The 25817-nt window shown below is 51.6% G+C and overlaps 1 protein-coding gene across 1 annotated transcript in view; it reads left to right on the forward strand.

Annotated features, from left to right (window-relative positions):
* TDRD1 (tudor domain containing 1) overlaps positions 1-18158 on the forward strand; it is a 63236-nt gene extending 45078 nt beyond the window's left edge. The window contains exons 16-22 of the mRNA XM_069754354.1: positions 2175-3341; positions 3979-4098; positions 11379-11495; positions 11824-11991; positions 13291-13506; positions 13607-13647; positions 16064-18158. Coding sequence (XP_069610455.1) covers positions 2175-3341; positions 3979-4098; positions 11379-11495; positions 11824-11991; positions 13291-13506; positions 13607-13647; positions 16064-16120 — 1886 coding nt within the window. The 3' untranslated portion in view covers positions 16121-18158. The remainder of the gene's footprint in view (positions 1-2174; positions 3342-3978; positions 4099-11378; positions 11496-11823; positions 11992-13290; positions 13507-13606; positions 13648-16063) is intronic.
* Positions 18159-25817: the final 7659 nt, after the last annotated feature.

Raw genomic sequence — 25817 nt, forward strand, 5'->3', positions numbered from 1 at the left:
ACACTAGGGACAGTGCACACCCGCAGGTTTCCACACTGCCATATTTCATTCTGCGTGTGACAGGGTCACTAGGGACAGTGCACACCCGCAGGTTTCCACACTGCCGTATTTCATTCTGTGTGACATGGACACTAGGGACAGTGCACACCCGCAGGTTTCCACGCTGCCGTATTTCATTCTGTGTGTGACACGGACACTAGGGACAGTGCACACCCGCAGGTTTCCACACTGCCGTATTTCATTCTGTGTGACATGGACACTAGGGACAGTGCACACCCGCAGGTTTCCACACTGCCATATTTCATTCTGTGTGACATGGACACTAGGGACAGTGCACACCCGCAGGTTTCCACACTGCCATATTTCATTCTGTGTGACATGGACACTAAGGACAGTGCACACCCGCAGGTTTCCACACTGCCTTATTTCATTCTGTGTGACACGGACACTAGGGACAGTGCACACCCGCAGGTTTCCACACTGCCGTATTTCATTCTGTGTGACACGGACACTAGGGACAGCGCACACCCGCTGGTTTCCACACTGCCGTATTTCGGTCTGTGTGACACGGACACTAGGTACAGTGCACACCCGCAGGTTTCCACACTGCCGTATTTCATTCTGTGTGTGACATGGACACTAGGGACAGCGCACACCCGCAGGTTTCCACACTGCCATATTTCATTCTGTGTGACATGGACACTAGGGACAGTGCACACCCGCAGGTTTCCACACTGCCGTATTTCATTCTGGGTGTGACACGGACACTAGGTACAGTGCACACCCGCAGGTTTCCACACTGCCGTATTTCATTCTGCGTGGGACACGGACACTAGGGACAGCTCACACCCGCAGGTTTCCACACTGCCGTATTTCATTCTGTGACACGTGGACACTAGGGACAGTGCACACCCGCAGGTTTCCACACTGCCGTATTTCGGTCTGTTACACGGTCACTAGGGACAGTACACACCCGCAGGTTTCCACGCTGCCATATTTCGGTCTGTGTGACACGGACACTAGGTACAGCGAACACCCACAGGTTTCCACGCTGCCGTATTTCATTCTGTGTGTGACAAGGACACTAGGTACAGTGCACACCCGCAGGTTTCCACACTGCCATATTTCATTCTCTGTGACATGGACACTAGGGACAGCGCACACCCGCAGGTTTCCACACTGCCGTATTTCATTCTGTGACACGTGGACACTAGGGACAGTGCACACCCGCAGGTTTCCACACTGCCGTATTTCGGTCTGTTACACGGTCACTAGGGACAGTACACACCCGCAGGTTTCCACGCTGCCATATTTCGGTCTGTGTGACATGGACACTAGGTACAGCGAACACCCACAGGTTTCCACGCTGCCGTATTTCATTCTGTGTGTGACAAGGACACTAGGTACAGTGCACACCCGCAGGTTTCCACACTGCCATATTTCATTCTCTGTGACATGGACACTAGGGACAGCGCACACCCGCAGGTTTCCACACTGCCGTATTTCGGTCTGTGTGACACGGACACTAGGGACAGTGCATACCTGCAGGTTTCCGCACTGCCGTATTTCGGTCTGTGTGACACGGACACTAGGGACAGCGCACACCCGCAGGTTTCCATGCTGCCATATTTCGGTCTGTGTGACACGGACACTAGCGACAGTGCACACCCGCAGGTTTCCGCACTGCCGTATTTCGGTCTGTGTGACACGGACACTAGGGACAGCGCACACCCGCAGGTTTCTGCACTGCCGTATTTCGGTCTGTTACACGGTCACTAGGGGCAGTGCACACCCGCAGTTTTCCACACTGCCGTATTTCGGTCTGTGTGACACGGAAACTAGGGACAGCGCACACCCGCAGGTTTCCACACTGCCGTATTTCATTCTGTGTGACACGGACACTAGTGACAGTGCACACCCGCAGGTTTCTACACTGCCTCATGATCCGTGTGATACAGTGGCAGCATGCAGTATTCGGGGCATGCTTTGTAAGGCAGCGCTTTCGCCCGTCTGCGATCATGGCAGCATGTTACGGTTGTGACTGGGCCCACCTTTTAGTGACGGCCATGTGATCCCGTCCTCACCTCATGATATCGGACTCCTTTGTGAAAGTCTCCAGGATACATTGTTCGACATTTGTGACTCTTCAGTATTTCGTGTATAATCTTGTGCAGGTGTAAAGCCGGATGGAGAAACCTGGAGTGAAGACTCAGTGAAGACTTTCCAGAAATCTGTCGTGGGGGTAAAGCTGTTGGCTAAAGCCGTGGAGCCCACAAAGCGCGGCGTTTCTGTCGAGCTGGCGGCCATCGAAGGCGGTACTTCTATTTCTGATCTGCTGCTTGCTGCAAATTGTGCCGTCCGGGATGAAAAGTCTGTAAAGGAGAAAGTGGAAGTGACTGGTTACCAGGCCCTCAGGCCTCTGAGAAATCCATTACCGACTGTGAAAGCGATTCCTGCTCCGAACCAAGTAAGAGGCGATGCGAGACACAAGGAGCCAGGATCTGGGGAGACCAGCCACGTTCCGTCCACGCTCTCCGCCCCCCCGGATCCAATTCCAGCAGCTCTCGGAGACGCTCGCTCTCCCATCTTCAGGACTCCTAAGGAACTTCTGACTCCAAGAGACTTGACTGCTGCCCCCCTGGGCGGCAGAGAGGTACACGTCGGTAAGTCCGTGCCATCTCTGAGTGAAGTGCGCTATCCTAAATCCATCCCCAGCACTGTCAGAGACCCCGCTTTTCCCACACATAGACCCTCTAATAACTCATCTGGTCCTAAAGCACCAAATGGCTCTGAATCCATCAAACCATTTCCAAAAGTGAATGTCAGAGGTGCCGCCGCTCCTCTTCGGGGACTCTCCCCTAAATCGGTTCCTATGGGGCTCAGACCCTTCAGCGCTCTCGCACCCACCTGCATGGAGCGTCTTCCAGGTCCCTTATCCTCCTCTTCTCACCAAGCTAAATCCATCCCTGCCGCATCCCGAGAATCGAGCTTCACTAATGCTGCGCCACCGTCTCCAGGCGCGGCTCCTGTGAATAAGCCCCCGGCACTGGTTCCAGGAGAATTGCGCTCCTTTGCCTCGCCGCCCCCTGTGCCGCCTCCGCTCATCCAGGTCGCCTCTACAGTGGATCCTTCCAATCCCAACAATTATAAATCTGCGCCATCAACTTCGAGAGAGTCGCAGCCCGGTAACTCGGCTCCAACAGCTAACGGCGCGTCGACCACAAAGAGAGGAGAAAGCCCAATTCATCCCTCCCCATCAGAGGAATCCTCGCCTGGGGAGATGAAGAAGCTGCACGATAAACCCGTCACTGCGAATTCTGCCGCCGGATGCGATCTGCCAGGTGAGCAAATATCGCTGCATCTACTTACATTGGGCCTGAGAGCTAACTGCAAACTGAACTAATAAAGGGGTTGTCCAGGACTTGTGTGCTGATGGTCGGTATCAGTTGTGAGGGTCCGACACCCTGCAGCCACCGGGTGTATGCAGTGGACGGGGTCGGAACAGCGCTGACACTGTGCACTGGCCGGTCTTGGTGCTGTAGCTTAGCTATCACTCAGCTACGACACAAGAACGGCCACTACACAAGAGACAGAGCTGTTCTGCTCCGACACCGCCAGCTGATCGGTGGGACGCCACGTGTCGGACCCCCACGTACAGCCATCCTCCAGGACTAACATCCACATGATTCTTATGGTCTGTGCTAATGATTGGGGTCTGAGAAGGGACTGGGGGCTGCACTAATAATGAATAATACAGACCATTCCTTTTACAAAAAGTTATAAAATGACGAGTTCTGTCCTGTTGCATGACGGCAGTTTTCCAGTAAATCCCTCATAACTGGTCCATTAGTTTCCCACTATGCAGAGCGGATTCCTGCGGGGGTCCCGGCTGCACTCACATCTAATGTGCCGTGGATTAAGGGTCTTTGTAGTCGCTCTTTGGTATTTGCATCTCTAAACCTTCTCACTGTTTGTCAGGGGTCTCCGTGGCACAAAGCTGGATATCCGTGGATCTGCCTGTGAATAGAGCGCTGCCTGCGCGCGTCCTGACTGTGATCAGTCCAGACCTGTTCTACGTGTTCCCGAAGGAAAACAGAGGTAAGAAAAACAACACCTTCATCTTAGGCTTCCCGTGTCTGACACCACACACGCTAGGTCATAAATGTCAGATTGCTGGGAGCCTCACTGATCATAATGGCCGTGGCCAGGGGGGTAATCGACCGCTTATTCCAGCGGAGACGCAATCTGTACGACAGCAGCGAGGAGGTTACTGGGGCCGTCCAGTATAGAGAATAGTGCAGATGGCAAGACCCCTCTGCGGAAAAGGGACATAAGATGTATGAGAGCACGGCTTACACGGTTCATCCATCGGGGTCTTTCCTGGTGCAGAATCTCCTCGTCTATCATTTTGCTCTTTGGAAAGAACTTCTTGATGAGACTTCATGGTGGTCTTCACCTCAGCCATCCTGCAAACTGCACCTCAAGCTTTATTGCTGCCAATGGGTCATCGCTGAAGTCGCTTTAATGTATATTTGCCTCTTCAAAGGCAAAATTGACATTAACCACTTCACCACTTCTCCCAACAGCCATACTTTTATTTTTTCATCCACATGGCCACGGACAGGGACTTGTTTTTTTGCTGCAATTTTACAGTTTGTTTTTTTCTATTTTCCAAGTTCACTATAGGGAAAAACTGACCCGGCATTATGATTCTCCAGGTCAGTACGAGGGCGCAGACACCAAACAAGTATAGTTTGTTTTTTTTGTGGAAAAAAAAAAAATATGGAAATTTGTATCTAAAGAAATAAACAAAAACCTTTGCCGGTGTCGCCATTTTCTGAGAGCCGCAGCATCTCCATTTTTCTTGATACCGGGGCATTAGCAATACTATGTATACTGATAATCATGATCTCCTATGAACGCCGGTCACGGGCTGGCTTTCATAGGAGGATGGTAATGACAGGCATGAGGGTCTTCTGCGGACTCCTGGCTGACCTGGCAACCCATCGGTGCCTGTAATCACGTCATGAGCATGCCGATGGGAGCGTGGAGCAACGCGCCCCTCTGCTGTCTCGTGTTGAATGCCGCTCCACCCGCAGCTTTTAGGCCAAGTTCTCATGATGAGTTTTTGATGTTGCAGATTTCCGGCACTCATTAAGTTAAATAGGTTATTTCCATTATTTGTTTAAATACTCAGAATAGAAAACGTACCAAAACTCAATGTGGGAGCGTAGCCTTAAAGGCACATGATGGCTCGATAAATCCGCCATCATCTGCTGGTGTGCGAGCCCACATCAAAGTCAGGGACACGGGGGGCGTGGCCTGAACGTTCATGTGAGCGGACGCGTGACAGAGCGCTCCCGCTGCCAAAGTTAATATTATCCTTATAAGCCACAGCTGAGCGGCGATTCACAGCGCTTACCGGCTGCAGGAAAGTCCCGGGAGTGCGGCGGTGTATAGCGGCGGCCCCGAGGTCAATGAGTATGACCAGGAGGAGACAAAGAGACGCCGGAGCCGGCGAGGCAGGGACCGGCCAAGATGGCGCCGACGCCAGGGAGAAGGCGGAGAAGGACAACGCGGCATGCCAGAAGAGAATGGCGGCGGCGGCAAAGCTCCAGCAGTTTGCTAGAGTGGAAGCCGCAGGGAACACAGGAAAAGCAGAGGAGGACGCCGGAGCAGACACAGACACAGAAGGAGAGGAGGAAAGCCCAGCAGAGGAGCAGGAGGTACAACAGGGGAGCAGGGATGGTGACATGGCGGTGGTAGTAGGGGGACCTGAAGATAAGGAGCCAGGAGCAGAGCCCACCCTTAGAGATGTCTTTGCACTGGTATCATCCTGCAAACAATCCCTGACCCAGCAGATACAGGAGGTTAAAGGGGATACAGCCCAGATAAATGCAGCCCTGCAGAAGATTGACAAACGTGTGGGGGCTGTGGAGGAAAGAGTGAGCACGGCAGAAGACCATATAGTGCAGCTGCAGAAAGCGGAGAGGAAGTTTGCTCAAACAATATCGGAGCTAGCTGCAAAAAATGAGGATCTGGAGAATAGGTCCAGAAGAAATAACATTCGCATAGTGGGTGTCCCTGAAAAAACTGAGGGGAGGAATCCCACGGAGTATATTGAAAGCTGGCTCCTTGAGACTTTTGGTGATGCAGCACTGACAAAAGTATTTGCGGTAGAAAGAGCCCACAGGGTCCCACCGAAACCACCTGTCCCTGGAGCAAGTCCCCGTACCATGCTTGCCAAAATCCTAAACTACAGAGACAGAGACATTATCCTGAGGAAGGCTAGAGACATGACGGATCTGACAATTGGAGGTCAAAGAGTTGCTATTTACCCTGACTATTCCGCCCTGGTACAGAAACAACGGATGATGTTCACGGGTATCAAGAGACGGCTGAGAGAACTGGGAGTGCAATACTCCATGATGTTTCCGGCACGACTGAGAGTGGTAGCGATGGATAAGATTCACTTTTTCCAGACGCCGGAGGACGCTACCCAGTGGATAGATCTTAACGCTAAAAAACTTAAAGGGAAAGGAGATTGAAAATGTGGGGCGGGTTGGTCGGGAGGTATCTTAATTCTTTCAAAAAGGGGAAAAAAAGAGATTGACTGACAGTACACTGGTAATTGAAATGTGAAGGTTGAAGGGTGGAGTTGGGTATTACTCAGGGAACGCACTGGGAGAGCTGGTGCGGCGGTGAAATATGAGGGAGGAAGGGTGTGCAGCGTACTAAAAAGTTTATTTAGTTTCTTGCAGTTGTAACATAATACAGGTTTAATTATACTGTTCTTCTAAGAATTGCGCCGAATTCTGTTATAAACGGTAGCGGGAGGCGGAAAGAGAAGGTTTAGCAAGAGTGTTCGCAACGGGTGATGGTGCCCCACTCTTGATAAGAGGCAGAATGTATAATATTGGGGGGTGTGGGGGAGGGGGGGGAGGGGTGAGGGTGGGGAGGGAAGTTAGACAGCTCAGAACCGGGAGTATTGACATAACTAAGGATGATGAGTCACATAATAGGGGACCGCTTTAAGATATTGAGCTGGAATGTGAGAGGCCTGGCGGATAAGTCTAGGAGAGCTGCGAGCTTGCAGTATGCGAAGGATCAACGGGCTTCTATGATATGCTTGCTAGAGACGCACTTGATACAGGAGAAAGTGGACGTACTGAATAGACGTTGGATACAGAAAGGGTATCACTCTACCTTCTCGACGTACTCAAGAGGGGTGTCAGTATTGGTGCCGGTGGGAGTGCAGTATGAAAAGGTGAAAGTATGCGTGGATGCTGAGGGTCAGTATGTGGTGATACAATGTATATTGTATGGAGTGAGATTGTGTGTTGCGGCAATGTATATTCCACCTCCATATTCAAGTAAGAAGATCAGGGAGGTATTGGAGAGGGTGGAACGATGGGAACCACTGCCACTCTTAATTATTGGGGATTTGAACAATATATGCGATGACTTTTGGGATAAAAATAAGAACGCCCAGAATAGGTCGGAGGGGCACACTACAACATTTGGAACCTATGTGCGTGAATTAGGCATGATTGATCTATGGAGAGTCAGACATGTTGGGGAGAGAGGATACTCGTGCTATTCGCCGGCTCATGCTACGCTATCCAGAATTGATATGGCACTGGGTAACCGCCTGTTGGACACAATGGTGGGGGAGGTGCGTTATCTGCCGAGGGCCCTTTCGGATCATAGTCCAATTGAGGTGGAGGTTAGGTTGTTGGGGACACGGACTACAAGCGGGAGAGAATGGAAGATCCACCCTAACTGGTTACAGAGTATTGACTTGGACGGTATAGGGAAGGAGGTGACGGAATTTTTTGCGTTAAATGATGGGAGTACTGATGCTCTGACTGTTTGGGATGCAATGAAAGCGTACCTGAGAGGGCTACTTTTTAGAGACATTAGTAGGTGTAAGAGGAGGACAAGGGAAGCGGAGAGAGTGGCATTGGAAGAGTTGAAAGCCGCGGAGGACGAGATGGTAGTACTGGGGACCTCCGAGGCAGAGAAAAGGTTGAGAACAGCGCAAAATTGTATGGAAAAGATTCTGCTGGGAAAAGCTGAAAGGAAGCGGGAGTTTCAGAGGGTGGCTTATTTTCAGGAGGGAGAAACAGTGGGACACATGCTATCGGTGGTAGCCGCGGCTCAGCGTAGTACCTCATATGTACACTCGTTGGTTTCGGATGGGGGGAGCAGGGTATCTGAAACACCTGATATTATAAAGGTCTTTGCGGACTTTTACGCGGACTTATATTCCTCCAGGGTCAATGAGTCAGCCGGAGATACGGAGACTTTCCTTGAGAGTCTGGGTCTTCCGAAATTGAGTGAGGAGGATAGGGTGAGCCTCGATGCCCCTATCACCGAGGAGGAACTGAGTCGGGCGCTGAAGTCTATGGCCAATGGGAAGGCACCTGGGGTTGATGGGTTACCAGCCGAAATCTATAAAAGTTTGGAGGAAGTGCTGATTCCCAGATTAAAGTTAGTACTGGAGGAGGCTGGATGTAAAGGGTATCTCCCAGCATCTATGAGGGAGGCTATTATAGTGGTTATTCTGAAGGAGGATAAGGATCTGGGGAAGCCTGAGTCATATCGGCCAATCTCTCTGTTAACCATTGATGTCAAGCTCTTGGCCAAGGTGTTAGCTACCCGTCTGTCTAGTGTCATTACTAACCTTGTACATCCGGATCAGTCCGGCTTTATGCCTGACAGGTCTACAGCGGTTAATCTGCGGAGGCTGTATATGAACCTGCAGCTGAGGTCTGACAACTGTGGCCGAAGGGTCATTGCATCCTTGGATGCCCATAAGGCGTTTGACAGTGTGGAGTGGGGATATCTCTGGCGGGTGTTGAAATGTATGGGTATTGGCCCGCAATTTGTGGCGTGGACTCAACTGTTATATTCACTACCAACAGCTAGAATTAGAGTGAATGGGGAACTTTCTCAGCCTATAAAGCTGGCCAGAGGTACGAGGCAGGGTTGCCCACTGTCGCCCCTTCTGTTTGCCTTAGCTGTGGAGCCATTGGCCGCCAAGATCCGACAGTCGGATGAAGTCCCTGGGTTCAGTTATGGGAGTGTTGAGGAGAAGATTGCGTTATATGCAGACGACATCCTACTGTTCCTAGCGGACCCGGATGAAGCCTTGAATGGGGCTATCGAGATCGTTGGGAAATTTGGAGACTTATCGGGATTGAGGATAAACTGGGATAAATCAGTCCTCTTTGAGGTGGATGGGGTGGAGGAGAGCAGAAGTGAGCCATTGGGAGAGGGGCGGCTTAGGGTGGTATCCCTTTTCAGATACCTGGGAATATGGATCTCGATGCCAGTTAGAGTTTCTGTATAGGAATTTGACACCTCTCGTGGGCGCCCTTAAAGCAAAAGTGGATGCATGGAATAAATTGCACTTATCGGTGGTGGGGAGGGTTAATCTAATTAAAATGGTTCTGATGCCCAAATTACTCTACGTCCTACATAACGCGCCAGTTTGGATTCCACGTGGGAAATTCCGGCAGATTAATGCTCTATTTAGAAGTCTGATATGGGGGAGGCGGTACCCACGTATTCGCCTGGAGACGCTTCAGCGACCCAAGGAAGATGGAGGATTGGCTTTACCCAATCCTGAGTTATACTTTCTTGCAGCCCAGAGCCAACATTTGAAGGGCTGGGCGCGGGAGGTGTCCTCCAGTGCGGTACAGCACTTGATGGAGAGGGTGACAGACCGACGACCGGTAGCGCAGTGTCTGGAGGATGGTTCCTTGGGAGTATTGGGGAAATTATACCCAACTATGTTTTTGATATATAAATTATGGACCAGACTGCGACAGATTCGGGGGGTTACGGGGCTGACTAAATTTACACCGATATGGTTTAATAATAATTTGGTTGAGTTTGCGGCCCTTGGAGTGCTGACGGAGTGGAGGGCCAAAGGAATCCACTTGGTGGCTCAGATAGTTCAACAACGAGGATTAAAGTCCTTTTCGCAGCTGCAAGGGGAGTTTGGACTGAGACCGACTGGGGAGTATCAATATGCTCAGATGAAACATGCTTTTAAAGCTCAAAACAGGGGCGGTGGTGTTGAGATCCAAGAGGACATAGTTCTGGAATATGTGTGTGGGGAAGGGTCCACAAGGGGAGTCATTACCACCCTTTATAAGGACCTTCTACATGCATATTTGTTAGACTTCCCTTTAAAAGCGAGAGCGAAATGGGAAAGAGATTTAGGCCCAATGGAGGATGAAACCTGGGAATCGGTGTTGGAGTCGGTTCCACGAGTGTCGCTGAGCGAGCCGTATAGACTATCGCAGCTGTACATCTTGCACAGAGTCTATAAATCACCGGAAGTGTTGTGCAGAGCGGGGTTGCGTGCTGACTCTGAATGCCCGAGATGTAAGACTGAGAATGCAGGAATATATCACATGATGTGGACATGTCCAAGGCTGGTTGCTTTCTGGTTGGTGGTAATGAGCCGTGTGGAAGGGGCGTATAAATGCAGAGTGCCGAGAGATCCGATAGTGTGTCTACTGGGACATGTAGAGGAAATTAGAGTGGATAACATCTGGAAGATAGCAATAGCTAGGCTATTATACATGGCAAGGAAGGTAATAGCAAGGAACTGGATCAAGGAGGAACCGCCTACAAGGGGTGAATTCCTGAATTATGTTAAACATGGTCTCAATCTGGAAAAGGGGGTCTATAAAAGACGTGGGAAAATAGAAACGTTTGACAAAATGTGGTCTCCGTGGCTCGAGCTGGGATGAATAGTTATGGGAAATGGGAGAGTGAGAGCCTCTGAAAGGAAGAGAGTGCCAAAGGAACAAGCGAACATAAGTGAGTCAAATGGCTCAAGGAACCATCAATACTGGTAACAAAAGTATAACTGGGAAGGAGCTGTCAGGGGAGGGGGAGGTTTGGGTATGGTTGGGATTGTTGGGGGTTTGGAAAATGTTAAAATTTTTGTAAAATACTGGACAGTGCATAAATTGTATTGTGCATGTTTGCTTTCAATAAAAAACTATTTAAACAAAAAAAAAAGTCAGGGACACGACATATGATGTTACTGTACGCCATATGTCGAGAAGGGGCTAAAGGTGGTTCAAGACCGCTATCTAAGTGTATGTCATGGAGGGGTTTCTGTTCTCAGGACCCCCGATGAGTGCCCGCACATAGATCTGTTCTATAAGAGCGGACGCTGCCCTGTCAGACCTGTGTCGTCCCTGCTTTATTGTATGAACCATTTCTGATTGTGGCCCTGGACCCGTGCGGGGCCAGACGGACATTGTATGAATGTCTCCTGTGTGATTACCTCTGTTGTCGGAGCGTTTTCCTCTGTGTGAGATCTGTCCTGACTGATCACTGTTACTCCTCAGTTGACGTTTCGAGGCTCCACCAGGTGATGATGGAAATACATCAGTATTGCAGCACAGAGACAGACGCGCACAATTACAGACCGTCGGCCGGGGACGCCTGCTGCGCCAAGTTTACCGGTCAGTGGTATAAAGTACTTTAAGGCCTCTGTGCTTCATTGCCGGGTATGTGAGCAGAGAACAATCACAGCGACACCCAGAAGCTGCACATAAAGCGGTGGTCTGCTCACAGCACGCTGATGGCCTCGGTGGCGGGCAGACAATTGGCGCGCTTGTGCCGTGCAGCGGTACACATTGAAGAGAGCTGGTTAGTGGGGCTGCCGGTGTATGATGGATCATGAGTAAGCCGCGACCAGACCCCTTGGATCCTCACAGCGAGGGTCACATCGTGCAGTGACAAAATGTAGTCCAGCAACAATGTGAACTGGTTCCATGTTTGTGATTTCAGAGGATGGTCAGTGGTACAGAGCCGTCGTCCTCCAGGTTCAAGATTCCTCCGCCAAAATCGCTTATGCCGATTATGGCAACGTGGAGGTCCGACCCTTCTCCTGCCTTCTTCCAATGAAGAAAAGTTTTCTGGAGCTTCCAATGCAGCTGACAAAATGTTGTCTTGCAGGTGAGAAGCGTTCGTCCACCCTTACACAGGCATGAAGCCTAAACCCACATAACTACTCTACATTACACGAGGGAACCAGGGGGCTTCATGTCAAGGTTACCGAAATCAAAGGCCCCCCCTGAACAGTGCGCAGCTCCAGTCTGAGCCTTGAAGCCTAAGCCTTACATTAAAACCATCCTGTGCCCCGTGTCCACTTTCAAGCAGGAGCTGTGCACTGTGGGCTCCCGTCCCCTGAGCTCGGCTGCTGTCCCAGTCCCCTGAGCTCGGCTGCTGTCCCAGTCCCCTGAGCTCGGCCGCTGTCCCCTGAGCTTGGGCGCTGTCCCCGTCCCCTGAGCTCGGGCGCTGTCCCCTTTCCCTGAGCTCGGGCGCTGTCCCCGTCCCCTGAGCTCGGGCGCTGTCCCCGTCCCCTGAGCTCGGGCGCTGTCCTCGTCCCCTGAGCTCGGGCGCTGTCCTCGTCCCCTGAGCTCGGGCGCTGTCTCCGTCCCCTGAGCTCGGGCGCTGTCCCCGTCCCCTGAGCTCGGGCGCTGTCCTCGTCCCCTGAGCTCGGGCGCTGTCCCCGTCCCCTGAGCTCGGGCGCTGTCCTCGTCCCCTGAGCTCGGGCGCTGTCCCCGTCCCCTGAGCTCGGGCGCTGTCCCCGTCCCCTGAGCTCGGGCGCTGTCCCCGTCCCCTGAGCTCGGGCGCTGTCCCCGTCCCCTGAGCTCGGCCGCTGTCCCCGTCCCCTGAGCTCGGCCGCTGCCCCCTCGTCCCCTGGGCTCGGCCGCTGCCCCCCCATCCCCTGGGCTCGGCTGCTGTCCCCTTGGCTGGGCCGCTGTCCCCGTCCCCTGGGCTCGGCTGCTGCCCCCGTCCCCTGGGCTCGGCTGTTGTCCCCTGGGCTCGGCTGCTGCCCCTGGGCTCGGCTGTTGTCCCCTGGGCTCGGCCGCTGTCCCCGTCACCTGGGCTTGGCCGCTGTCCCTGTCCCTTGAGCTCGGGCGCTGCCCCCCATCTCCAGAGCTCGGCCGCTGCCCCCCGTCCTCTGAGCTCGGCCGCTGCCCCCCGTCCCCTGGGCTCGGCCGCTGCCCCCCGTCCCCTGAGCTTGGGCGCTGCCCCCGTCCCCTGAGCTTGGGCGCTGCCCCAGTCCCCTGGGCTCTGCCACTGCTGCCATCTCGTGAGCCCTCATCTTCACATCACAGCTGGCTTGTGGCAGCGTACTGAGCTACATGTTTCACCCGATGGCCCTTTTTACCACTAGGGTTAATTCTTCTATATTACCTGCCTATGTTAGTGCAGAGCCTATTTAACCCTCTCACATCCTCCCCGTAGATGTGCTCCCGGTCACAGAGCCATGGTCGCCAGATGCTGCACGCACCTTGAGCTCTCTATTACTGGGAGCCGACGTCCTCATCACAGCCTCGTCATTAAACGCTGGGATCTACAGTGTGTCTGTGGACAAGCAGCAGGAGAGCGGCGTCCTGCACGTGGCCGAGAGGCTGGTGGCCGACGGGCTCGCCCGTAATGTCCCGGTCACCCGCTGTCCAGGTGAATATTCGCTTTGCCTCTTCTGTCCTGGAGGAAGATTTGCTTTTTTACCGGATGTTTTTGCGAATTATTTCCTCACTCCTTTGCCTTTAATTTACAGGAATCGGTGGCGGCTGCTGCTGTGGTGATCTCCTGAAAAGAGTGAGTTCGGTTTTGGGCATTTTTCAGGTGTAATATTCTGTATGTAAAATACAAGGAAGGCAGAAAACAAGGGAGGTCGGCGAGGAGTATAGTGGAGTCATATTGAGTAGACAACAGAGATAATAAAAAATGACTGATTATATTTACTGAGAGGTTTTCAGTAGATGCAGATGAGTCCATGTTCTGCCCCTAAAATTTCGGATAAATGCCCCGCTGTGACGTAATGCTGGTAGTGAGACAGGAGCGCACACACGAGGCCGCCGCTCGCTGTCCTGGAAGTTATTACTGTCAAGAACTTTGAGGATGAAATAAAAATCCGAACTGTTCATAAAACATAGTGCAATAATACACAGAAGATAATAATAATAATACACAAGAGTCGCTCGGTACAGAAGTGGTTAATAGTTGCCGACTGCAAGGCGACATCAGGGGGCGTTTGCTTTTCTTGGGGAGAAGCCCATCTGTGTAGACCCTTATCTGTTGGGACATGCTGGCACAGATCTGTCTGCTCCATGGCGTGCTGATTATAGGATGGGCACAGAACGAGGCGGGATCCTCACCGGTAATCCCATTGTCCGTATTGTCTGCAGCACGTGCGCTGCTGACAATCACTCCGAGCAGCGCCGTCTGTTATAGCACGTATTATGCTGTACCTGGCTGGCGGGTGTCTGCAGCAAGTGACGAGACCTCCGAATGCTGCTGTCACGGTCAGTATCTGACCACATGAGTGTCGATGGGCAGTCGTGCCGTAGCCTCTGATCGCCGCCATCTTGGTACTCCTAGGAGCTTCATAGGACACCATTGTTTTCATTAAGGTATTGCTGTGTATAGCGCAAGCAATCGCAGGTTCACATCCCATCAGATGACAAAGTAATAAAGTGAGAGTAAAAAAATAAAATCCTTTCCCCCTTTTCTGCTTTAACCAATTCATGACTGGGCCATTTCCCCCTTCCTGACCAGGAACATTTTCAAAGTTTTATTGTACCAAAACATTTTTGGAAAGTTCTAATAATTGCTTCATTTTCATGATGCTTTGGGGTCAATTATGTCATTTTATATTGGAACAAAATAAAAAGAAAAATGGTAAATACATGTCTATTGTTCACTTTTTTTATTTTTTTCATGACTTCAAGGGATTGCTGCAAACATTTCAATTGTGTTCCCTTTCCATAGAAATTATATTTATATATTGAGATTTTTTTTTTCCAGTACAGTCAGACATAGAAACATCAATTCACACTGGTACTTGTCTCTTATTGTATTACCGGTATTTATTATTTAATTTTTTTTTCTATTTGATTTTTTATTTCAGCCCCCTAGGACCCAGCCGCTCCTGATCACATGTTCGCTGGGTCCTGTTAAACTAAATTCCAAAAATGAGCTTTTGCCTTGTCCATTGGTGGTTAACCCCTTTCTGACCTCGGACAGCATAGAACGGATCCCCTGCTTTGAGGTGGGCTCCGGTGGTGAGCATGCATCAAAGCCGCGACATGTCAGCTGTTTTGTACATCTGACATGTGCTCGCAATAGCGGCAGGTGGAATCCGCATGACAAAAGTAAAAAAAAATCAAATATACACATATTTGGTATCGCTACGTTCAGAATCGCCCGATCTATCAAAAAAAGGGATTAACCTGACCACTAAACGGCATAGCGAGAAAAAAATTCGAAACACCAGAATTACGTTTTTTTGGTCACTGTGACATTGCATTAAAATGCAATAACGGGCGATCAAAAGAACGTATCTGCACCAAAGTGGTATCACTAAAAACGTCAGCTCGGCACGCAAAAAATAAGCCCCCACCCAACCCGAGATCCTGTAAAATAGCAAATCTACGGGTATCGGAATATGGCACAATTTTTTTATTTTTTAGCAAAGTTTTGAATTTTTTTTCACTACTTAGATAAAATATAACCTAGACATGTTTGGTGTCTATGCACTCATAATGACCTGGAGAATCACAACGGCAGGTCAGTTTTAGCATTTAATGAACCTAGCAAAAAAGCCAAACAAAAAACAAGTGTGGGATTGCACTTTTTTTTGCAATTTTACCTCACTTGGATTTTTTTTCCCGTTTTCTAGTATACGACATGGTAAAACCAATGGTGTCGTTCAAAAGTGCAAATCGTCCCGCAAAAACTAAGCCCCCACGTGGCCATATTGACGGAAAAATATAAAAGTTATGGCTCTGGGAAGGAGGGGAGCGAAAAACTAAAAAATGAGAATACCCCGGGTCATGAAGGGGTTAAAGAGGGCGATGGTTGGGCAGGAGCTCAGATTCTGGTCCTGTAGATGGACGTTGTTGCTTCACTGAATGTTCAGCACTATATGGATTTCATTTCTGTATTTTTGGGACATTTTGCACTTGTGCAGACGGTGACCGCTCCGCTGATGCCTCATCTCCTCCTTTCACAGGTGGAGAAGCTGGAGGAGATCATTATGCAACTTCTACCTACAGAAACAATCAAATAAGACCCGGTGCAGTCGGCTCTGCGCGGAGCTGCGCTGCGGAGCACCCGATTTAAGGAAAAGCAGTTCTTCAATTTCAGAAAGTGCCTTGGTTCCTACGATGCTGCAGTTTGTGATTCTTCTTTTTTTTTTTGTGCAAGTTCACCCCCCCCCCCCCCCATACAAAAATAAAATCCAGTTATACATAAAGGTAATTACTGTATAATGTATGGAAAGAGTCGTGTGCGCTTCTATAGGCTGAAATGTCATTCTAGCCTAGTCCTGTGCACACAGCTGGTGGTCTCGTTACAGTGTGTCAGTCTGAGATATCAGTCCTGTTCCCATTAATTATTGTTATTATACGAATTATTGTCCATCTAGCTGCTATGTCTCCTGACTCCCCCATACACAGGAGTACTTGACTGAGCTACCAAGAGTTGCCTATAAGAGAGCCACCGCCGGACCCCTCTGTCCTCCTCTTCCGCCGGACCCCTCTGTCCTCCTCTTCCGCCGGACCCCTCTGTCCTCCTCTTCCGCCGGACCCCTCTGTCCTCCTCTTCCGCCGGACCCCTCTGTCCTCCTTTTCCGCCGGACCCCTCTGTCCTCCTCTTCCGCCGGACCCCTCTGTCCTCCTCTTCCGCCGGACCCCTCTGTCCTCCTCTTCCGCCGGACCCCTCTGTCCTCCTCTTCCGCCGGACCCCTCTGTCCTCTTCCGCCGGACCCCTCTGCCCTCCTCTTCCGCCGGACACCTCTGTCCTCCTTTTCTTCCGGACCCCTCTATCCTCCTCTTCCGCCGGACCCCTCTGTCCTCCTCTTCCGCCGGACCTCTCTGCCCTCCTCTTCCGCCGGACCCCTCTGTCCTCCTCTTCCGCCGGACCTCTCTGCCCTCCTCTTCCGCCGGACACCTCTGTCCTCCTTTTCTTCCGGACCCCTCTATCCTCCTCTTCCGCCGGACCCCTCTGTTCTCCTCTTCCGCCGGACCCCTCTGTTGTCACCCTCCCCTGGACCCCTCTGCTGCGGATTGTGCCAGGAGATGCGGATTTTGTGCAGAAAATTCTGCACCTATTTTCCTACGTGTGCACATAGCCTTACTGTTGGACGAGAGACATGAAGGGCCCCCGTATGGTGGCATCCCGGGGCCTGTGTCGCCCGGGGCAGAACTACCTACATTATACAGTAATTCATCTTTGTAGAGGTGCAGCTGGGTAGTAGGATCCGGCTCTGACCCCGGCCGTACGGCAGAGCAGCTGGATAATAGAATCAGGCTCTGACCCCGGCCGTACGGCAGAGCAGCTGGATATAAGGATCCGGCTCTGACCCCGGCTGTACGGCAGAGCAGCTGGATAATAGAATCAGGCTCTGACCCCGGCCGTACGGCAGAGCAGCTGGATATAAGGACCCGGCTCTGACCCCGGCTGTACGGCAGAGCAGCTGGATAATAGAATCAGGCTCTGACCCCGGCCGTACGGCAGAGCAGCTGGATATAAGGATCCGGCTCTGACCCCGGCTGTACGGCAGAGCAGCTGGATAATAGAATCAGGCTCTGACCCCGGCCGTACAGCAGAGCAGCTGGATATAAGGATCCGGCTCTGACCCCGGCTGTACGGCAGAGCAGCTGGATAATAGAATCAGGCTCTGACCCCGGCCGTACGGCAGAGCAGCTGGATATAAGGACCCGGCTCAGACCCCGGCCGTACGGCACAGGAAGTGACATGGCGGGGCGTGGGGGCCGATGCTAGCTGACGCTTACCAGCACTTTATTACTTTGCAGGTTTTGTGTCTTGTGATAATCAGCTTTATATATTATAGTGGACAGTTATTAGAAGTCTTTATTTAGTGCTGAGGCTGCGGGACAAGGGGGCATTTACCCCTGCGATCCTCCGCACAGGGGCCGTCAGTGCATAGATTACACGGCACCAATATCATTTGGATGCAGTCGCCTCACGTCCTGCTCGGGTTCATTAGATAAAAGCGAAAGTTGTCAGATGTCTCATATCTATTAGTTTCCATTTATTTCTGTACAATGTCCTGACATCTAATGGTAATAAATTGTTTCTCTGTTCTTTCCTGTCTGTGTCTTCACTGCTCCTGTCCTGAGAGCCGCCGGTGTGTGACACTGGGTGTCCGGGCCCCACACCAGCCAAGGGCCACGTGTCCTAAGGAAACTCCCCACTATGTAGCAGAAGGCTGAGATATAGCCGACATTACACTCCAGAGCTGCATTCATTATCTCCACAAAGCTGATGAATCCCCAGGACTATACGGCCCCCTGCATCCTAGAAACTGAGAAAAGTGGTTAGGAGGCGAGTCTGACCAATGTATGTTCACAGTGACTGCACCAACAGAATAGTGAGTGCAGCTCTGGAGTATAATACAGGAGGTAACTCAGGGTCAGTAATGTAATGTATGTACACAGTGACTGCACCGCTCTGGGGTATAATACAGGAGGTAACGCAGGATCAGTAATGTAATGTATGTACACATTGACTGCACCAGCAGAATAGTGAGTGCAGCTCTGGAGTATAATACAGGAGGTAACTCAGGATCAGTAATGTAATGTATGTACACAGTGACTGCACCAGCAGAATAGTGAGTGCGGCTCTGGAGTATAGTACAGGATGTAACTCAGGATCAGTAATGTAATGTATGTACACAGTGACTGCACCAGCAGAATAGTGAGTGCAGCTCTGGGGTATAATACAGGAGGTAACTCAGGATCAGTAATGTAATGTATGTACACAGTGACTGCACCAGCAGAATAGTGAGCGCAGCTCTGGGGTATAATACAGGAGGTAACTCAGGGTCAGTAATGTAATGTATGTACACAGTGACTGCACCAGCAGAATAGTGAGTGCAGCTCTGGAGTATAATACAGGAGGTAACTCAGGGTCAGTAATGTAATGTATGTACACAGTGACTGCACCAGCAGAATAGTGAGTGCAGCTCTGGAGTATAATGCAGGAGGTAACTCAGGATCAGTAATGTAATGTATGTACACAGTGACTGCACCAGCAGAATAGTGAGTGCGGCTCTGGAGTATAGTACAGGATGTAACTCAGGATCAGTAATGTATGTACACAGTGACTGCACCAGCAGAATAGTGAGTGCAGCTCTGGAGTATAATACAGGAGGTAACTCAGGATCAGTAATGTAATGTATGTACACTGTGACTGCACCAGCAGAATAGTGAGTGCAGCTCTGGAGTATAATACAGGAGGTAACTCAGGATCAGTAATGTAATGTATGTACACATTGACTGCACCAGCAGAATAGTGAGTGCAGCTCTGGAGTATAATGCAGGAGGTAACTCAGGATCAGTAATGTAATGTATGTACACAGTGACTGCACCAGCAGAATAGTGAGTGCGGCTCTGGAGTATAGTACAGGATGTAACTCAGGATCAGTAATGTATGTACACAGTGACTGCACCAGCAGAATAGTGAGTGCAGCTCTGGAGTATAATACAGGAGGTAACTCAGGATCAGTAATGTAATGTATGTACACTGTGACTGCACCAGCAGAATAGTGAGTGCAGCTCTGGAGTATAATACAGGAGGTAACTCAGGATCAGTAATGTAATGTATGTACACAGTGACTGCACCAGCAGAAGAGTGAGTGCAGCTCTGGGGTATAATACAGGATGTAACTCAGGATCAGTAATGTAATGTATGTACACAGTGACTGCACCAGCAGAATAGTGAGTGCAGCTCTGCTCAGCTGCTGCTCATTGTGCTAATTGTGGGTGCGGTCGCTGCTGAACCTGCTGTGTGCTCCTGAGCTCCAGAGAACCACCACCTCTCCACCCGGGGACCTGCTCTCTCTCTTACCCAGGGAGGGAGTGTGTTTCCTGGGATGAGTGAGGGAGCCAAGTCCCAGGCTTCTGCTTCCTGGACCAGGCTGGCGGGGGGCAGAAGGAACCAGCAACCAGCCTGTACATCAGAGGATTCGGGGGTGAGACACTCCACCAGGAGTCGCAGCAATGTGGCTCCTACTCCCCCCAGGTCTGCGGAGACCCAGATAAGCCGCAAGGCTTCCATGGAGGAGAAGCCTGCTAGTATGCAAGATGGCGGCCCTTCTGGAGGAAAGCTGAGTGCTCACGGAGGTGAGGCCGACCTCACCGAGGAGGGTTGGGCGCTGCAGGGTCCCCAGGAGTCTGTGTCCACCTATGCCTCCCGGGTCATGAGCCACCTCCGTGAGTATGAAGATGCTAGCAAGAGACTGATGAGACTCCGGGAGGAGCTGCGCTGCACAAGCAACAAAGCTGCAAGTTCCTCCAAACCGAGGAAGAATCAGCTCCAGGCGGAGGTAAGGAGACTGAAAGTGGACATCAATGAGCTTGAAGTCAGAAAAGCTTTCATAAGAGAAAAAAGTGGACCGTTTAAGGAAAAGCTTATTAATGAAGATCGATTCAGGGAAATGGCTGATAACAGAGAGCAAAGGCAGATGGGGCTGCAGCCTGAGAGCCAGGTGGATGATGATGATGATGAGGAGGAGGATGACCAGCAGAAAGCTCCACCTGGCAGCCCTCTTAGTCACTCAGAGGCCACGTGCAGCGAGCTCCCTGCTGGACAGGCGACAATGATATCTCATCGCAGTTCTGCTGGCTCTGGGGAGGACAGTGACATCGGCCAGGGAGGGGCGCTAATGGCGGAGATCAAGCTCCTGGAGTCCCCAGTGTGCCTTCAGAACTTCCATCTTGGTGATGATTTACCAGAGGAGGCACCTGGGGGCCAGAAGAAAAAGGTAAAGAAGATCAAACCTAAGCTGCAGGAAGCGGTAAGCTATGTATATGCCCCCCTCCCTGTACCCCCTGAGTCGGCTGCAGGGTCAGCTCGCTGTATAAGCCCCGTTGCCCAGCTCAGCCCGGGTTCTGCTGTGGATCCGGTGCAAAGGTGCGGGGAGATTACAGAGCACGGTAATGAGGCGCAGAGCTCCGTCTCTGCTTGTACTAGCGGGGACGTAGCAGCAGGTGCATCAGCCGAGAGGCTGGACAGTGAAGGCGGCCCGGCGGCGGGCAAATGATCAGGCCACGATGCTGTGGTGCGCTCCTCAGTGGGAGGGGGGACCGGCCCAGTGTCGGGGGCAGCTCCGGTAGCCTCGGTGCCCTTGAATGCTGTTGCCGCTGATCACTTAGTTGAGGAGCGGCGGCAGTGTGAGAGGGTTGCTGGGGCTGGGAGTTCCGATCCTCCTCCCAAAGTCCTGTTCTGTGTTGGCCCTGCTGGTCAACAAGATGCTGACTTAAAGGATCAGCGGCGCCCCACAGTGGCGAAAGATCAGCGGCGCCTGGTAACAGTAAAGCAGCGGAAAATATCATCTGATGATGCGGAGGGCACATGTAAGATCAGGGGTGAGGTCACCTCCAGTTCTGTGGAGGAGAATCAGCCCCTTGTGCCTGATGATGCGGAGGTTAAAATGTCACCCCCTGTTGTCACTGGTCCAGCAGGAGTGAATGTGGTGGTGGGTATGGATGAGGAAAACTCTTTGTCTAGTGGTGTGGTTGCTGGTTTGGTAGAGGGTGAGGGGGTTATGGAGGTGGGTAATGGTGATGCTGTTGGTGTGGATGTGGTCACTGGTCCGGTTGCCCCCCCGGTGGTGGCAGCGCCTGTCAGGAGTTATGCCGCTGTCACGTCCGGGGGAAATAGGGCATCCTCATCGTCTCTGGGGACGGCATGTTGCAACGGCGTCTCCTGGAGGCTCTAAAGAAGGGGGAAAGATCACTAATGGTAGAGGGTCGAGAGGTTGATCTATCCTGGATAGAGAGGCATGGCCTCGGGGCCTTCCGAGAGCAAAGAGGGGGGGATACAGTGTGGTCCCTCCCAACAGCCGGGCCGGGTAGTGTGTGGTCCGTTTTCAGTGGAGGGGCAATGATGCGTGTCCTCCAAGGTCTAAAGTTGTGGAGCTCCTGCTGAGGATGGGCTTCAGTGCGATTGACATCTACGCCTTGATACATCCCTATTCCACACCTGATTTTGATGTCAGCTTTGTTCGGCCAGAGGGGCTGGAGCTCTTCTGGTCGAACTATGAGTTGGCAAAAAATGAGCCCGGCTGGCGAGACTTTGCCGTTCAGGCGGTGTCTCGCCAAAACCAAGTCAAGAAAGTGACCGTGATGACTTGTAACGAGTCACTTTCTTGTTATGACATCATGACGTGGCTTGGCCGGTATGGAGAGGTGGTAGAAATGCCAAAGAAAAACCGTGACGAGTTTGGTATCTGGTCAGGGGCCTGGACGTTTATGGTAAAACTTAAGCGTTCAGGTGGTACGGTTGCCCACATACCATCATCTGCCTTCCTGGGTAGGGATCGTATCCTGGTCTGCTACCAGGGGCAACCGAAGCTCTGTCACAAGTGCGGCGACCCCACACACTTCAGCGCAAACTGCACTGTGCAGAAGTGTGCACTGTGTGGGGATATCGGCCATCTTGCTGCATCTTGTGTGGAGATTAGGTGTCACTTGTGTGGTGACTTAGGTCACCCATTCAGCCGTTGTCCTCGCTCCTTCGCTAATGCAGTCATGACCCCAGTGGGAGAAAGCCATGAGGCTGATTCTGCTGGGGAAGGGACTAGCAGGGGTGGGGGAGCGGAGGGGCCAAGGAAGAAAAGCAATAAAAAGACGCTTGCCCAGCTAAGGCGTCTAGACAAGCGCAGACAGGATAGGGAGCTGGGTGAGCCTTGTGCTACTGGGGCAGCCTCTGTCCTGGATGCCAGTCTTGCTGCTGAGGCCCCGAGGGATGATGAGGAGGTCAGGAGGATCCACAGGGACGAAAGTGCCACTGCCTCAGTCCTCCCATTATGAAAGTATGGATGAGGATAATAGGCAGTGGCTAGAGGACAAGCGTAAGCTCGGCACCAAAAAGAAGAGAAAGAAGGGAGATAAAACATCTTCTCCCGCTCTGACCAAGGTACCTAAGGAAGGAAAAACCGACTCCCCTCTGGTTGGTCTTTCTAACCGGTTCCAAGCCCTTGAAAACATCTCTTCCTCTGAGGAGGAAGGTGAGGTTCTGGCTTCGGCGGGGCTCACAGGGGACGCCGAGTCTCCTCCTTCTGGGAATGTAATATCCTTGGAGGGAGGGACTGGCCCAGAGTCCGGAGACGAGGACCAAAAAAATAAAAAACACGTGGGAATGGATACTTCATTGTCATTAAAGAGAGGGAAGGATTCCTCCTCTGAGGCAGAGGATAAGGGGAGTGGGAAAAAGAAAGCCATCTAACTCAATCACCAATGATGGCGGTACCCACTCCGTTGACGCTGGCGTCCATTAATGTTGCCAGCATAAAGTCAAATACAGCTAGATTTGCGGCCTTTGATTTTCTCAGCCGGGTTGAAGCTGACATTTTCTTTTTGCAAGAGACCAGGCTGCCAAACATGGCAGATGTGTTTAAAGCTAAGAGGGAGTGGAGACTCGGGCCCTCCTATTGGTCTCTTGCGGCCGAGCCGTATAGCGGAGTGGCGGTCCTTTTTACCGCAGCGGTGGAATGCCGACGGGTTATTGAGTTAGAAATGGGGAGGTGCCTGATATTAGATGTCCTCATGAAGGGACAAGAGCTCCGGCTCATCAACATTTATGGTCCCCAATTTAAGTGGGACTGGAAGTGTCTCTTTATGAGGATCAAGCCCTACCTTTTTACAAGTCGGCAGGTTGTCTTTGGAGGGGACTTCAATGCTGTCACGAGGCCCCGAGATAGAGGAGGTTCCAGAGACAAGCTGACTTATGATAGCGTCGCCCTTAATAGTATAGCTAGTGAGGCTCGCCTGGTGGATGTCCACATTCGGCACACCCCAGGCCACGAGGGGTTCACCTATCATAGAGGTAACTGTAGGTCCAGAATAGATAGGTTTTATTTAAAGGAGGAAGCTGTCTCTTCAGCAGTGTCTGCTGTTGAGGTGGAGTTCTCCGACCACTGTTTAATTTTGTTTTCTCTGAATGTTACAGAGACCCTCCGGATGGGAAGAGGCTTTTGGAGGCTCAATTCATCTCTCTTGGAAGAAGCGGAGATAAGACAGTCCTTTGAGGATTTTCTTCAGAGCCAGGTACCATTACTGGATCTTTGTAGTAGTAAGTCAGAGTGGTGGAAGATGTTCAAGGAAAGGGTGGCGAGATTCTTCCGCCAGCTCTCGAGCCTCAGGAGTCTGAGCAGGTACCGCCTGTATCAGGGTCTGAGGAGGAAACTCGAGCATCTTGTCTCAACTGGAGGTAGCCGCGAGGAGATCTCCAGAGTGAAATCTTTGCTTTTGAGGTGTCAGTACGATAGACACGCATCTTTGGTTTTTGAGAGGGATTACGGGAAGTACCGCTCGCCCGACCCTTACAGAAACTGCAAGATGTCAGTGAATAGCAAAGTGGTTACATGACTGGTCAACACTACGGGGTCCCTGAGGCGATCCAGATCAGGGATCCTGGAGGTTGTCAGATCCTTCTACTCGCACCTCTTGGGGAAGAGGGATCTTGATTGGGATGAGATGTCTGCTTTTTGGGCTGAAGCTGTCCCTGAACCAGGGGTAGACCCCTCTCTTGACGTTTTGAAGGAAATTATCAGGGAAGAAGAAATGTTAAGTTGCGATTGAAGGGCTTGCCCCCAAAAAATCGCCTGGTCCTGATGGCTTAACATCTGAATTCTATAAGACCTTTAAGGACGCTTTGGTTCCCCTCTTGACTGAGGTATTCAATGAGTGTCTTTCCTCGGGCACTCTGCCGAAGTCAATGAGGAGGTCTGCTCTGATCATCTTGTCAAAGGGTAAGGACCCATCTTCCATTGAGAATTGGCGTCCCATAGCGCTTCTCAATGCAGACAGGAAGGTTCTGGCAAAGGTGCTGTTTAAACGGCTGGTGAAATTTTCCCCCCGACTCCTTTCGAAGGCCCAGCATTGCTCTGTTCCAGGCCGCAGCACATTTAGTGCTGTGCTCAGTGTCCGAGAGGCAGTGGAGCAGGGTAGGGCTGGTCACTGGAAGGGGTACATGCTGTCACTGGACCAGGCAAAAGCGTTTGATCGGGTTAATCATGAGTACCTCTGGTCCGTCCTTCTGAGATATGGCCTGCCCGGGGGGTTTGTTGATTGGCTTAAGACCTTGTACAGTGGGGCAGAGAGTTTCCCGCTTGTGAATGGTTGGATTGGCAGCTCTTTTGAGGTTGGGTCCGGTGTTTGCCAGGGTTGTCCCTTGAGCCCGCTGCTGTACGTGTTTGTGATTGACCCTCTTCTTTGGAGGGTGGAGCGTGGACAGTTGGCCGGGATCGGGATGGACCAGGCAGCACCGGAAGCCACACTGAGGGTGGTGGCGTATGCCGATGATGTCACTGTGTTTGTTTCCTCTCATGAGGAGGCAGGGTGGCTGATGTCAGAGGTAGATCGCTACTCGGAGGCATCCGGGTCCAAGATCAACCGGGATAAGTGTGAGAGTCTCTGGCTGGGAGGAGGAGATCCTGGTTTTGATCTCCCGGACACCCTTCCAGGACCCAAAGTCTCTGCAAAAGTCCTTGGCATTGAATTTGCCCAGGGGGATTACCCCAAGCAAACTTGGGACAGCAGGCTAGAGATCGCCACTCAGAAGGTGAACCAATGGAAGGGTTGGTCTCTGACCCTAAGGGAAAGGGTAAACCTGATCAAAACTTACCTGCTCCCTTTACTGATTTATCTGGGCAGTGTGTGCATCTTGCCGGAATGTCTCTGGACTCGGGTCTACAGTTTGTTCTTCCAACTGTTATGGGGGAATAGACTGAACCTGGT

The sequence above is a fragment of the Ranitomeya imitator genome, chromosome 2 (assembly GCF_032444005.1).
Source record: "Ranitomeya imitator isolate aRanImi1 chromosome 2, aRanImi1.pri, whole genome shotgun sequence".
Classification (NCBI taxonomy): Eukaryota; Metazoa; Chordata; class Amphibia; order Anura; family Dendrobatidae; genus Ranitomeya; species Ranitomeya imitator.